Source organism: Marmota monax, unplaced genomic scaffold, assembly GCF_021218885.2.
Source record: "Marmota monax isolate L192 unplaced genomic scaffold, Marmota_monax_Labrador192_F-V1.1 WCK01_AAM20220418_F8-fsc00102, whole genome shotgun sequence".
NCBI classification, from domain to species: domain Eukaryota; kingdom Metazoa; phylum Chordata; class Mammalia; order Rodentia; family Sciuridae; genus Marmota; species Marmota monax.
In genome coordinates, this window is record NW_026692494.1 from 92,062 (window position 1) to 105,626 (window position 13,565).

General features: G+C 39.2%; 2 protein-coding genes and 1 non-coding gene across 3 annotated transcripts; 1 reads left to right on the plus strand and 2 right to left on the minus strand.

Annotated features, from left to right (window-relative positions):
• Positions 1–397: 397 nt before the first annotated feature.
• LOC124092245 (putative gustatory receptor clone PTE01) lies at positions 398–1,156 on the minus strand (the record flags this gene model as incomplete). Its single annotated transcript, XM_046443716.1, has 1 exon — positions 398–1,156. A coding segment is annotated over one exon (759 nt), but the record flags the coding sequence as incomplete, so codon positions are not given.
• A 2,068-nt stretch (positions 1,157–3,224) lies between these two features.
• On the plus strand, positions 3,225–3,328 carry LOC124092637 (U6 spliceosomal RNA). Its single transcript, XR_006851679.1, has one exon. It is a non-coding gene; the product is annotated as a U6 spliceosomal RNA (small nuclear RNA).
• A 6,580-nt stretch (positions 3,329–9,908) lies between these two features.
• On the minus strand, positions 9,909–10,853 carry LOC124092246 (olfactory receptor 7E24-like; the record flags this gene model as incomplete). The annotated part of the gene is made up of 1 exon (XM_046443717.1): positions 9,909–10,853. A coding segment is annotated over one exon (945 nt), but the record flags the coding sequence as incomplete, so codon positions are not given.
• Positions 10,854–13,565: the final 2,712 nt, after the last annotated feature.

Sequence of the window (13,565 nt, forward strand, 5' to 3'; positions counted from 1 at the left end):
TTTCAGTAATTCTTTGTGAAAAAAAGTCCATTTTCACTATTGGATTCTTTATTTTTTAAACATAGTAGCTTCCCAAGAACATTTTCATTATGGCACTGTAAAATTATAAATATTTGCCATTATCGCCATCATCAATAGCATAGTTTAATGGCATTAAATATAAACTTTGTTGTGATACAATAACCACCATCCATCTCCAACATTCTTCATAGTACAAATATGAATCCTTGTTCCCAGTAGGAACACTTCCCAAATTTGCCACCCAACATAGTCTGCACCATTCTACTATGGAACTCCATGGGACAATAACACATAAGGGGCATATTGACAGGGCCAGGTATTTAGCTTTACTGCATTTTCCCACACACATTGCAACCAGACCCCACATGGACAAAGATCAGACTGTCAACCTCTGCAGCCTCCTCAAGGCCCTTTTAATATCCCTGTTCCCCAGGCTGTAGATGAAGGGGTTCAGCATGGGGGTGACCACAGTGTACATCACAGAATCCACCGCATGCTTTCTGGGAGAATGTGATACAGCTGAACCAAGGTACACTGCAGTACCTGTTCCTAAAAATAAGCAAACACCTGCCAGGTGAGAGCCACAGGTGGAGAAGGCTTTGTACTTCCCACCTAAAGAGGGGATTCTCACAAGAGAGGACATATTTTTATAGTAAGAGAAAAGGATTCCTGAGATGGGAAAAAGACCATATACAGCAACAAGAAAATACTTGTCAATGTTATTAGAGTAGGTGTCAGTGCACGAAAGATTCAGAAGTAGAGAAGGGTCACAGAGGAAAGTAGAAATTTCAACATTCTTGAAGTTGGTAATTTGTAAGATCATCAAATTATGCAGCTGAGAGTCCAAGAGACTCAGCAAAAATAACACCAAAATTGAGAAGCCACAGAGATGAGGGTTCATAATTACTGGATAATGCAGGGGGTGACAGATGGCCACAAACCTGTCATAGGCCATCACAGTCAGAAGCATATAATCCATACAAATAAAAATGAGAAAAAGAGACATCTGTGTCAAGCATCCTTCATAGGAGATAAGTTCATTATGAGTTTGAATGTTTACAATCATGTTTGTGACCATGGTGGAGATGACACCAATGTCAGCCAAGGACAGGTTGGAGAGGAAGAAGTACATGGGGGTGTGGAGGTGGGGGTCAGAGGTGATGGCCAGGATGATGAGTAGGTTCCCAAGCAATACGACCAGGTACATGGACCGGAAAAGTCCAAAAAGCACGGGCTGCAGGTCTGGGTCCTCTGAGAGGCTCAGGAGTTGGAATTCAGAGACACGGGTTACAGTTTACGTTTTGTGCTAGTATACTCTATGGACACCTTTAAAAAAAACAAAGCAGGTGTTACAAAAAAAAATACATAAACAGGCACCCCTTATTCTGTAAGCATTTGAAATTAAGTATGTACAAGGAAGCTGCTCACACTTTAGGTCCATACACCTTCAACAACAGTTGTCAGTAGTGAGACTCCCAGACTCTACATACTCTTTCATTCTTTCTCCATAATTCACTCTCTTTCCATACTTACATTTGCAGCATTTTCATAAGAAAATTTAGAAATCCAGGAGCAGAGGAGAGAAGAAGTTCATGATCACAATGGAGTATAGCTTACTCTTTAATAAAAAAAGGAAATAGGTAATGACTTCCTGTAAGAGAAATTAGGAAGCAGTTAATATAACTCATTTAGTTCTAAGGCCTTGGAACAAATTCCTTTGACCAGACATTTGTGACTATGTAATGACTGCTTTTCCTGACAACTAAATCAAGGGGGATGCATCATAACCAGAAAGAAGTATGCTCTATTTTCGGCAAGGGTCTCATCATTCTTTGATCTTCTCATTTGCCTCCTTTGTGCATTTAAGTCTTCACTTTAAAAATTATATAACAAGAAATAAGAAACCTTGCCTATGATAAACTTCAGATTTTGATAAACAAGATTGAGTCAGTGCACGTAATCAATAATAGCATTAACCACAAATGTGGCACTGGTGTGCAGTGTACCTGTCAATTATATTTAAATCCTAGACTGTAAAATCTCCTTTGAATAGTTTTATTTCATGCAGGTTTATTGTGTCAACGAATACAATATCAGCAAAGTATCTGTTCTATAAAATGACCCTTAACTTTTTTTTCTTGATCCTGTACTTCCTCTAGCCTGCCAAAACTGCTTCATGGTTTTATGATCAATCATTGAAGTATATTTTTTTATGATCTAAGAAAAAGGAAAGCCCTTAAACTCAAGTTTTATTTCCAATCTTCTTATTTTTTCATGGATTTTCTGGTCAGTCATTCCTGACACCTTCATTTCAATTCTCTTATTTAGGCTACATGAAGTACACTTGGGTTCATTTTTATTTTTCACCATGATTGAACTGGATACAGCACAAAACAGAGTATAATAAGAAATAATAAAACAACTTCTTCAAAACTTCCTCATCTGTAAAGTGGGGTAATAATTCCCAACCTTGTATGGTTCTCATCAGGAAATTATTTTAACAAATCTTTACAACTGCATAACTTGTAATTCTCTCCCACTATTAAGTGTCCCTGTGTATATTTTAGAATATCTATACACAGTGATGTCAGACCAACACCAATTGTCCACATGTGAAGTTCTCCATGGTCCTTTCTTATACCAAATCTGATATCCATTGTCTAACAACATCCTGACATAGAACATGCTCCATGAATATTATCTACTCTTATTTTCCATAATACCCATTACCTATATTAAAATACATTAATCCAATAATACTTGTGCCAGGACTAACATTGGCAAAGGATCTGAATCATTATATAAGAGATTTGAGTCCTTGTATCTCTGCCTGATTCCAGTCTCTTGCAAACCTGTCTCCCAGATACATCTATTGTCATGAAAGGGGAGGTGTAATTTTCTGTTGGTATTTTCATTTCAGTGTTATCTATCATACATTTTCCTTTACAAAATTGCTTTAAAAGTACCTAAAAATACTCATCTAAGTATTCCGCAAAACAATGCCTATTGCCCATGAAAATATACAAGTTTACATTAACCTGAGGTGATAATTCCTCTGTGAAGTACATTCTTCTTCTTCAGTTTTAATCTAATGCTAAATGCTACCTGAAGAAAGGACACTGTCATTTAGTTGGAGAATTTATTAATATGGCAATGATTTCAAAACCCTTCTGCCAATTGATTTGTCACTCAGATAAAAATATGCTTGCTTTGGCAACACATATATTAAATTGTAATGATACAGACAAGATTAGCATGGCCCCTGCTCAAGGATGACATGCAAATTCATGAAGTGTTCCATATTAAAAAAAAAAAAAGAATGTTCCATAACATCTTGGTTGGGGATATAAGACTGATTTCCAATGAAAAAAATGCATGTTGAAATTTGCTATTAATGACCTACATTTGTGTCCGTATAAGAGCAGACAATATCACCTGCATCGTCTCAATCCTAATATTTATCAGGAAAATGAAGCCTCAGCCCGAGTAGTAATATGCTGTCCTTGAAGATTCCTGAAGAAATTTCAACTTGTGCAGGGAACACTGTTTCACTCTGGCTGCAGCGGAAGAGCTGGTGCCCTGGGCTTGAGTCAGGAAGGCAGCATTTCAGACCCACATCCCACCTGCCAGTGTGTGCACAGTGTGTGAATCTCTCCTCCTCTCCCTGCTCACTGCTTAAGGGAAACACAGATTATAACACCATCTCCACAACATGTGCTGCATAAAAGGAAAACGTGGAACTCAAGAAATATTTGGTCACTATTATTTCAATAAAAATATTCCATGATTAGGTAACTATCAGCATTACAGAGGAAAGCCATGGTCAAGGGCACTGGAGGCTGGAATGAGGTGTAACTCTGACCTGTGCCTCATGAAAGGCGGCAGTGTTAAGTGCCCTTCAGATTCTGCCTCATTGCCATTATTCAAATCCACGAAGATTTCCATCATGATTTCTGAAACTTTCTACTGTGGATGACACTAAATAAAACTAAATAGTCCCTATGTCCAAAACATGGACCCAGAAAGACACTATTTTAACTTCCATGGGCACTGCTAAAAGGAATGAATGTTCAGACAGAAGGCCACAAGTTTGATCATCCATATTCATTTGGCCAATTTAGGACAGAAAGGATGGGTGGGTTTAATGTCCAACAGACCTGCTCTAGACATCTCCTGTGCCAAGCAGAGCATGGATCCTGAGGTGTAAGAAATAGGAAAAAGGAAACTGTTCTAAAATGCAAAGCACATGTATCTGTAAGGGAAAAAATAAAGTGTCCCATCCAGAAATAGGACCGGTCACTTCAGAACACTGAATACATTAGTTGCATGAGTGGCATGAAGATCAACCTAGTCATGCTAACAGTAACAATAATCTCTAGAATATTTTTGCCCAGATTTTATTGACACATCTCATATTATACAGAGAATAGCACCAAGTATCTATTTATCTTTACTCATTGCAGTTGCATCAGTGGGAAATCAACTCAGATGGCAAGGCTGACTCTAGACCCCCATGAAACTAGGGACTACCGTACAGACATAGAGATTGGAACTGACAGACTCTAAAATGGATCAATCAAAGATTTTTTTTTTTTTACTTTCCCACTTAACAGTTTTCAGCCTTAGTCCATAGATCTTAACCACTGGTAAATCTCAGGTACATTTTGTAACACTTTCCAATTTTTTTCAGTGGGATTGAAATCAAGACCTAAAATTAGTTTTCCTCTGAGATTAAGAAGGCTGTTTTCATGCCCTCTCAATCTCAGAGGAAACCTAATGTTAGGTTTCATGGAAGATCATGTGGTGAGCTCAAGGAGGTTATGGAGGGAGGCCAGGAGCATGATTTATGCTGAATGATCATGAGCCTCTCTTACTATAATCTCTCAAGGGACCTGTGGCTGTTCCTCCATAGTATATGAACCAAGTGCCCCCACTGCTCTGCCCTGTGACTCCCCAGGAATCCTACAGGAAGTGTACCATGGGCAAGGCTCTTTTTCTTCAGGACAGGCTGTCCCATCTTGCAGATGGGAAAGACTGCAAGGATTCTCCTGTGATGCCCTGTGTCCATGGTCAGACAGCCCAATGCAACCAGGCTGCTGACACCTAGGAAACAAGAAGAAGTTGCATAATTATAAAGTTCTTTTTTTATTGTAAAAGAATAACAAATGAGGCATGCATTATCAGAGTAGGACACACAAGAAGTGAGTCAGATAACACAGAATCTGTTCCTCAGCCCCTGAGCCTGGGAAGCCCTGAGTGACAGTTCATGATGCTCTGGCTTCTGTCATCCCCTCATCATCCTTATCAAGACCACCACAGGACTTTCCTAGAGCTTAGGAAACATAGTTGAAGGACCAATTTTTATAGGAAATAAAAACTGCATCAGTGGAGAGCACATTTTAAATAAGTTATATAACATCCCAGCAAAAATATTTTTAAAAATTCACAAATACCATACATGAAACTTGACTTCCTGATATCCCCCCATCTGGGAACTCCAACTTTGATGTTTTTTGATTCTGATAAAGAAGCAACACTTGCAATTCCAAGGCTCCCAGTGCACTTACAGGGTTATGCTGCTTCTCTGCTGGGTAATGATAAGGATTGCACATACCAAGACCCACCCATACCTGGTGCCCAACAAAGGATCAGACTCTGTGCCCAGCATTCCCAGGAATATGCTGTTAGCTGGGAGCTTCCTGATGCTGAACCACAGCAGGGGACACAGCCACACAGCTCACTGGACAAGAACTCTCAGTGGAAGGGCTGCAGGCACAGACTGAATGTGGATTAATATAGGACCTTGGAAGCTCAATCCACAGAGCTCAAAATTAGACTAATTGGTCCATGCAATGCCCATCTCTAAGGACTTCCCAACATTAATGCAGAAAGATGAAGAAGAGAAAATAAAGATCCACTTAAGATTTGGACCCTATCTTTAATTAGTAAGAACCTTGCATAATCAATTACTTCTTTCATTTTATGTTTTTTAAACACTTCTATTTTTTTTCTTTATTTTAAATTTGTTCTAACTGGTTATACATGAAAGCAGAATGCATTTCAATTAATTAATTGTACACAAACTGAGCACAACTTCTCATTTCACTGGATGTTCATGACACAGAATCACACAACTCTTGCAATCATACATGTACATAGGGTAATAATGTCCATCTCATTCCACCATTTTTCCCATCCTCACACTCCCCTCCTCCCGTTACTCTTATGCCCAGTCCAAAGTTCCTCCATTCTCCCCTACTCACCACCCACTATGGATTAGCTTCTGCATATCAGAGAAAAAATTTGGACTTTGTTTTTTTGAGATTGGCTTATTTCACTTCATGTGATATACTCTACTTCCCTGTTAGGCTGAATTTCATTGTGTATATATCACGTTTTCTTTATCCATTCATCTATTGAAGGGCATCTAGGTTGGTTCCATAGTTTAGTTATTGTGAATTGAGCTACCTTAAACATTGATGTGGCTGTGTCTCTGTAGAATGCTGACTTCAGGTCCTTTGGGTATAGACCAAGGTGTGGGATAGCTGGGTCAAATGGTGGTTCCACATCAATAACTTAACACCAAAAAACAAATAACTCAATCAATAAATGGACTGAGAAACTGAACAGACAATTCACAGAAGAAGATATACAATTGATCAACAAATATATGAAAAAATGTTCAACATTTTTAGCAATTAGGGAAATGCAAATCAAAAGTACTCTAAGATTTCATCTCACTCTGGTCAGAATGGCAATTATCAAGATCCATGTTCCTCAAATCCACACAGCATTTCAAATATGGCTTCAGTTATTCAATCTGAATACCTAGCCCAAGTTACATGAACTTTCTCATTTCTGTTCTCTAAAATAAAATTGTGTGATACGTATGCCATGGGAAGACTTTGCATGTGAATTCAAACAATCTACAAATAGAAGATGTGGGGGAAAAAGGCTCATTCATACATTGCTGATGGGACTGCAAATGGTGGCACCACTCTGGAAAACAGTATGGATATTTCTTAGAAAACTTGGAATGGAACCACTTCTCTGTTTTTTTTTTTTTAAGTTCCATTTTTATTAGGATAAATTATAAATAATAAAAATTACTATTGCACCATAATAAGTATACACTTAAGTGACATTTATTTGGTCATTAAGGTTTTTTTTTTTAATTACACATTCAGTTCTTAAACAAAACAAAACAAACAAAAAAAACCACAATTGATCTACTGCAGCATTGGAATAATGTGAAAATCTGAAGTGTGTCTCAGACCAAGTCTAAGGGTCTCCTCTCACTTCCCTCTGTTCCTGTTTCACGTTTACTAGGTTCATGAACATCTCTGCCATTGATGTTGAGTAATTCATTGTACACAAATGGAGCACAACTTCTCATTTCTCTGGCTGTACATGATGCAGAATCACACAACTCATGCAATCATACATGTACATAGGGTAATAATGTCCATCTCATTCCTCCATCCTTCCCACCCTCACATTCTCCTCCTCCTGTTACTTCCTTTCAACAGAAGATGCTGTTGAGAGAAAGTATGGAGCTTCTGTGTCCATGCCGTAGACACAAACAAGAGCTGCTCAATATCGTCTCCTGCTCTTAGGGACATTTTTTTTAGTAGATTTAAGGTACAGACAGGAGAACATCACTGTGCTGAGACCCTGCTTGAGCATGGACAGAACCTGTGAATGAAGCAAAGTTCTATTCAATGTTTCACAACATACTTTTAATTTTTATCTCTCTGTGCCTAACATGGTAGAGGCTCTGAGAAATCAGAAATGAGAGAGAGATCATTTTTCACCCAACATTCAGCATATATACATGAAAGGGGAATAAGAGGCTGTACCATTAGAGAAATATGAACATTGTAACAGGTCACAGGATAATTCATTTGAATAATACAGATTGTCATTTCCATATTTATAATAAATAATTTTCTTTTCCCCATATGTTATTAATTCATTAGATATCAATCACACAGGAAGAAACAATTTCTGTTTAATCTGGGCTCAATGACGTTGTATCAACTAGATATCATCTTGGAGGACATTACTGAGTATCATAGACACTAGCACCTGCATTTTGTTCAAGTAAAGATGAGTCCAGCCAACAGCAGCCAAAGTTAAATTGCGAATCTCTGGGTCTGATGCAGTCATCTTTTTCAGTGTTTTCCAACAATCAGAAAGTTTTCAACAGAATAAAGTGGTCTTAGCTAGAGAAACATCTCTGGTACATTCTTAACCCTTTAAAGTCCCTGAGTAGTAATGAAATTCAGACCTACTTTGCTCCTATTTGAGGGAGAGGGTTAATTATAAATATACAGGCAGATGTGGCAGCTGCAGGTGTGTCCTGGAGTTGGGGACACAGGGGGATGTTCTGGATTACTTGTGCCCACTGGACCTTTGTCTTGTCTCAGCAATTCTTGCAGAAATGATGCAACTGATGCCCCTGACTGCTTTGTTCTGGAATCTACCACAAATCACAAAGGCATTGCACAAGAAAATTGGTTCCATCCTGGGGTGAAGGAAACTGAAACACATGATTGTTTTGTGGAGGGAACAACCTGTCAGCAATGGCTTGCCCAAATGCCATGTTCCTCCCACACAGCGTTTCAAATATGGCTGCAGTTATTAAATCTGAATAGTTAGCCTAAGTTACATGAACACCTGTGCTCATTTCTGTTCTCTAAAATAAAATTGTGTGATACTTATGCTGTGGGAAGACTTTGCACGTGAATTCAAACAACCTACAAATAGTACATAGCTTAGCACCTGGCATTCAGAATCCCCATCAAAAGATCATCCTCTTCTTCATTCACATCCTCATCATCACCTTCACAGACCATATGGAGTGTTGAGGACACAGTTTAAAGGGATGCCTTTTCTCCCCTTGTGGATAACAGTGTGTGGCAGGAAGAGTCATATGGCAGTTAAAGAGGACTTTACATGAGCCTTCTGTTGTGCTCAACACAACAAAGCATATGAACTCATAGTACCATCCCTGATAATCTGCACTTAATTCTCCCATCTGGGTAGACAAAGTGAATGCTTCTCCTGATGGTGAAGAAATAATGCTATGCAATGTCCTACCTCTACTCTTCCATTCCACAGCAGCTACTGATTCACATGGGGTTCTGCTGACTTAGAACTAAGGAGGGCAGGTCCAAAGCCCCCACTTCCTGGTGCCCAGTGGCCCTGACATCAGCCTCCGGGTATCAACACAGACTCAGTTAGGTGCTTCCTGATGCCGACATCCACAGCAGGAAGAGATGCATAATGGTGCCCACTTCACTGGGGTCCTCAAGCTGAGGGGCTGTAGGCACTGGCTAGTTGTTGACTACTGTGTGACTTTGGTGGCTTAGTGCATAAAGCTCCTAGTTTACCAAGTAGCTGAAGCATATCAGAAACTCTTAAAAGCTTACTAATATTAATGATGGAGAAGAGGAGCAGAAAATGAACATGTACCAATGTTTATCAGTTTATCTCTACTAAGGAAGAGGCTCTTCTCTGCTATAAATTTTTCATCTCTTTAAAAAAAATTAGCTTTATATTTCTATTGTTGCAGTAAATTAAAGTTATTTTTTCCTTTTAACCATTCTCAAGTATTATGATAACCATCATTGATCACATAGATTTTTTAAAAATATTCATCATCACCCTCTCAAAAATCTTTCATTATTTCAAAGTGATTCTCTGTTCCAAACATGAAGAACTCCAAGCATTCCTTTCCATCACTGGCTGCAGGCATTGCACTTACATCATGTGTGGTATGAAACTCCTCAATGTTCCTCAAGAGGCAGATTTACCCAACTTGATAATTAGTTATAATGGATTTTCCAACACACATTGCAACTGGAAACCACAGGGTCTGAGATTTAGGCCATCCTGCTGGGCAGCCTCCTCAGGGCACCTTTAATGTCCCTGTTCCTCAGGCTGTAGATGAAGGGGTTCAGCATGGGGGTGACCACAGTGTACATCACAGAGGCCAATGTACCATTCCTTGGAGAATGTGATGCAGATGAACCAAGGTACACTCCAAAGCCTGTCCCTATAAATAAGCCAACAACTGCCAGGTGAGAGCCACAGGTGGAGAAGGCTTTGTACTTCCCCCTTGAGGATGGGATCCTCAGAATGGAGGAAACAATTTTATAGTAAGAGAAACAGATCCCTGAGATGGGGAAAAGGCCATAGAAGGCTCCCAGAAAATATTTGACAATGTTATTAGAAAAGGTGTCAGAACAGGAGAGATTCAGAAGTTCAGAAGGGTCACAAAAGGAACTGGAAATTTTCACACTCCTGAAGTTTGTAATTTTTAAGATCATCGAATTGTGTAACAGTGATTCTAAAAGGCTTAATAGAAAGGACACCAAAATTAAGAAGCCACAGAGACGAGGGTTCATCATGACCAAATAGTGCAGGGGGTGACAGATGGCTACAAACCGATCATAGGCCATGACACTCAGAAGCATATAATCCATACATCCAAAAATGGTAAAAATAGACATCTGTGTCAGGCAGCCCACATAGGAGATGTCTCTGCTGTGAGTTTGGATGTTCACCAGCATCTTGGGGACCGTGGTGGAGATGAAACCAATGTCAGCCAAGGACAGGTTGGAGAGGAAGAAGTACATGGGGGTGTGGAGGTGGGAGTCAGAGCTGACAGCCAGGATGATGAGCAGGTTCCCAAGCACTGTGACCAGGTACATGGACAGGAACAGTCCAAAGAGGATGGGATGCAGGTCTGGATCCTCTGAGAGTTCCATTAGATAGAATTCTGATATTTGAGTTAAATTTTGTGCTTTTGAGTTGCTGGGACACCTTTTGAAAAGCAAAGAGTGTAAGAAAAAAAAAAGAAAATCATCAGCAAGCTTCACTCGCTCTGCATGCATTTGGATTCAGGTATTCACTACAAAGCTGCTCACAATAGAGATCCACATGCCTTCAACACAGGACTCAGTCCTGTGACACCCAGACTTGCACACTCTTTCACTGTTGCTATCTACATCATTCACCCCTCTCTCCACACTCTATTTCAGACATTTAATTGATAAATGTTAAAAGCCCAGGAGCAGAAAGAAGAAGTTCATGATTGCAGGAAATTATAGCCTACCATTGACGGGAAATTAAGGAAAAGTAATGTTTTTTATAAAAAAAAAAATAATGTTCATGGAAGTTTATTAAGAACCAGCTCAATTTACTTTGTTTTATTCTAACAAGTTGAGGGTAATGAGTCTCAGTCAGAAAGCATGGTCTTGAGCCATTTATCTTCAATGTGACTCATCATTTTTTTTTTATTTTCTCATTGCCCTCTTCTGTAGATTAAAGCTTGCTCTTTAAAGGCATGTAATATAATGTAAATTTCCTCTTCTTTGGAACATTTCTAATTTCAATAAATATTATTGAGCAAAATGCACAAAATCAATAGTAACCCTGATCACAAATGTGGCTGAAAGAGATGGTATTAAAAACATAAATGATAAAAAACACTTTGAAAAGTTTGATTTTATACTGGTTTATTTGTATGAACCCATACAATATCAGCAGAATAGCTGGCTTATAGAAGAGCTCTTCACTGTTTTTCTTTCCTTTATTCTGTCCTCCAGCTGACCTGTTAAAACTGGTCTATGGTTTTGTGATCTCAGTCCATCAAGTTTGCAGTTTAAGATCTCATCACCAAAAAAAGGCCCAAAGCTAAGCTTTTATTTGTAACCACATTATTTTCCCTTTGTGGATTCTCTGGTTCCTGTTATGCATATTGTAATTCTCTCACTTAAGCTATGTGAGTGTAACTTGGGGTCATTATTAGTCTCTTCTTGCTGTGATTTAATTTGTTTAAATTTGGGGTAATAATTACCTACTTGGGTTTTAAAAATCTTTCCAATTACCTAACTAGTGGTTTTGTCTCACTTAATGTTATATTCATCTTTGGATATTTTAGATTATCCACATACTGTGAAATCAGACCAACACCAGTTTAATCAGGATATCTGCATGTGAAATCCTAGGTGGTTTTCTTCTTACACCATATTTGGAAACCATTGTCTGACAACATCCTGTCACTTAGAAAAAGCTCCATAAATATTACCTTCTCATATTTCAATAACACCCACTACCTATGTTAAAATATATGTATTTGACAATACTTGTCTCAGGACTAACACTGTATAGAGGGATTTGAACAATTTCCTGAGAAATTTGAGTTTTTAGTGAGCTCGGGATTTAGGATAAAGAGAGGGGAAATACTGAATCTTAAAGGAAACATCCACAAGTCTTTGAGATGTATAAAGCACAATTATAAATCTTGAACAACATGCCCTTGGTCCATACCCTTGTGTCATGCCCCTGTGATATGGGGGAAATAAACAAGTGCATAAAAAAGTGGTACAAAATTGTGCAGCTTCACCCTGGCTCCACCTCCTGTCCAGGACCTGATACAGCCCTTCTATAAACATTCGACACCCAGCCCCAAACAGGGCTTCATCTCAGCCTCAAGACAGCCCACATTCTCCCTTTCATATGTACCTGCCTTCATGAATAAACCTCTGTCCATGCCTCTGTCCAGAATTTCCGCATTATTCCTGTAAGAGCGTGATGTATCTATTTCATTCTTAGTCAATGCAGTTGTATCAAACAAAAACCAACTCAGATATCAATGCTGAATCCAGACACTAGTGACTTGCTACTTCACAGACACAGTAAGTGGGACTGAAAGACACTAAGACCCATCCGCTGTGTGTTTTTGTTTTCTTCTACCCAACATAAAGTTCTCTACCTATGTCCTAAGTTTTTAAATATAAGGTATACATTCAAGTGATGTAAGAACAAAATATATAAAGACATAATGTTAAGTTTGTTTTAAGATTAGAGTGCTGTTTTCAACCATGGAGGGGCATGTGGTGAGGTCCAAGCAGGTCCTGGAAGGGGCCCAATAGCGTGATCTCTGCTGAATGATCATCAGCCTCCCCTAGTGTGACCTCTCTTGTGATCTGTGGTTGTTCTTCCATAGTGCATACAGCAGGCACCCGCCCTGCTCTGCCCTTGATCACCAGGAATCCAACAAGGAACTGCACCATGGGCAAGCTCTCTTCTGCAGTGACAGGGAAGAGTAATGGCTCTTGGCTTATTGATGGAACAGCCTGTCAGGATTCTCCTGTGATTCCCAGTGTCCATGGTCAGACAGCCCAGTGCTACCAGGGTGCAGTCTTTCCTACCTAACAAACAAGAGCAAGTTGCATAATTACAAAGTTCTTTTTATTGTAAATTAATGATATATGGGGCATGCATTTTCAGAGTGGGACAATGCACACAAAATGAAACTGATGATAGAGAACACATTGCTCACCCTCTGAGCCTGGGAAGCTCTGAGCGTCAGTCCATGGTGCTCTGGTTTCTGGCATCCTCCTCCTCATCCTTATCACCACCAGAGACTTTTCATGGTGTTTGGAAATCTTTTTTCTATTCATTCTTTCTGTTTTTTTTTTTTTTTCTTTTTTGGTACCAGAAATTGAACTCAGGGGTGTCTAGCCACAGGA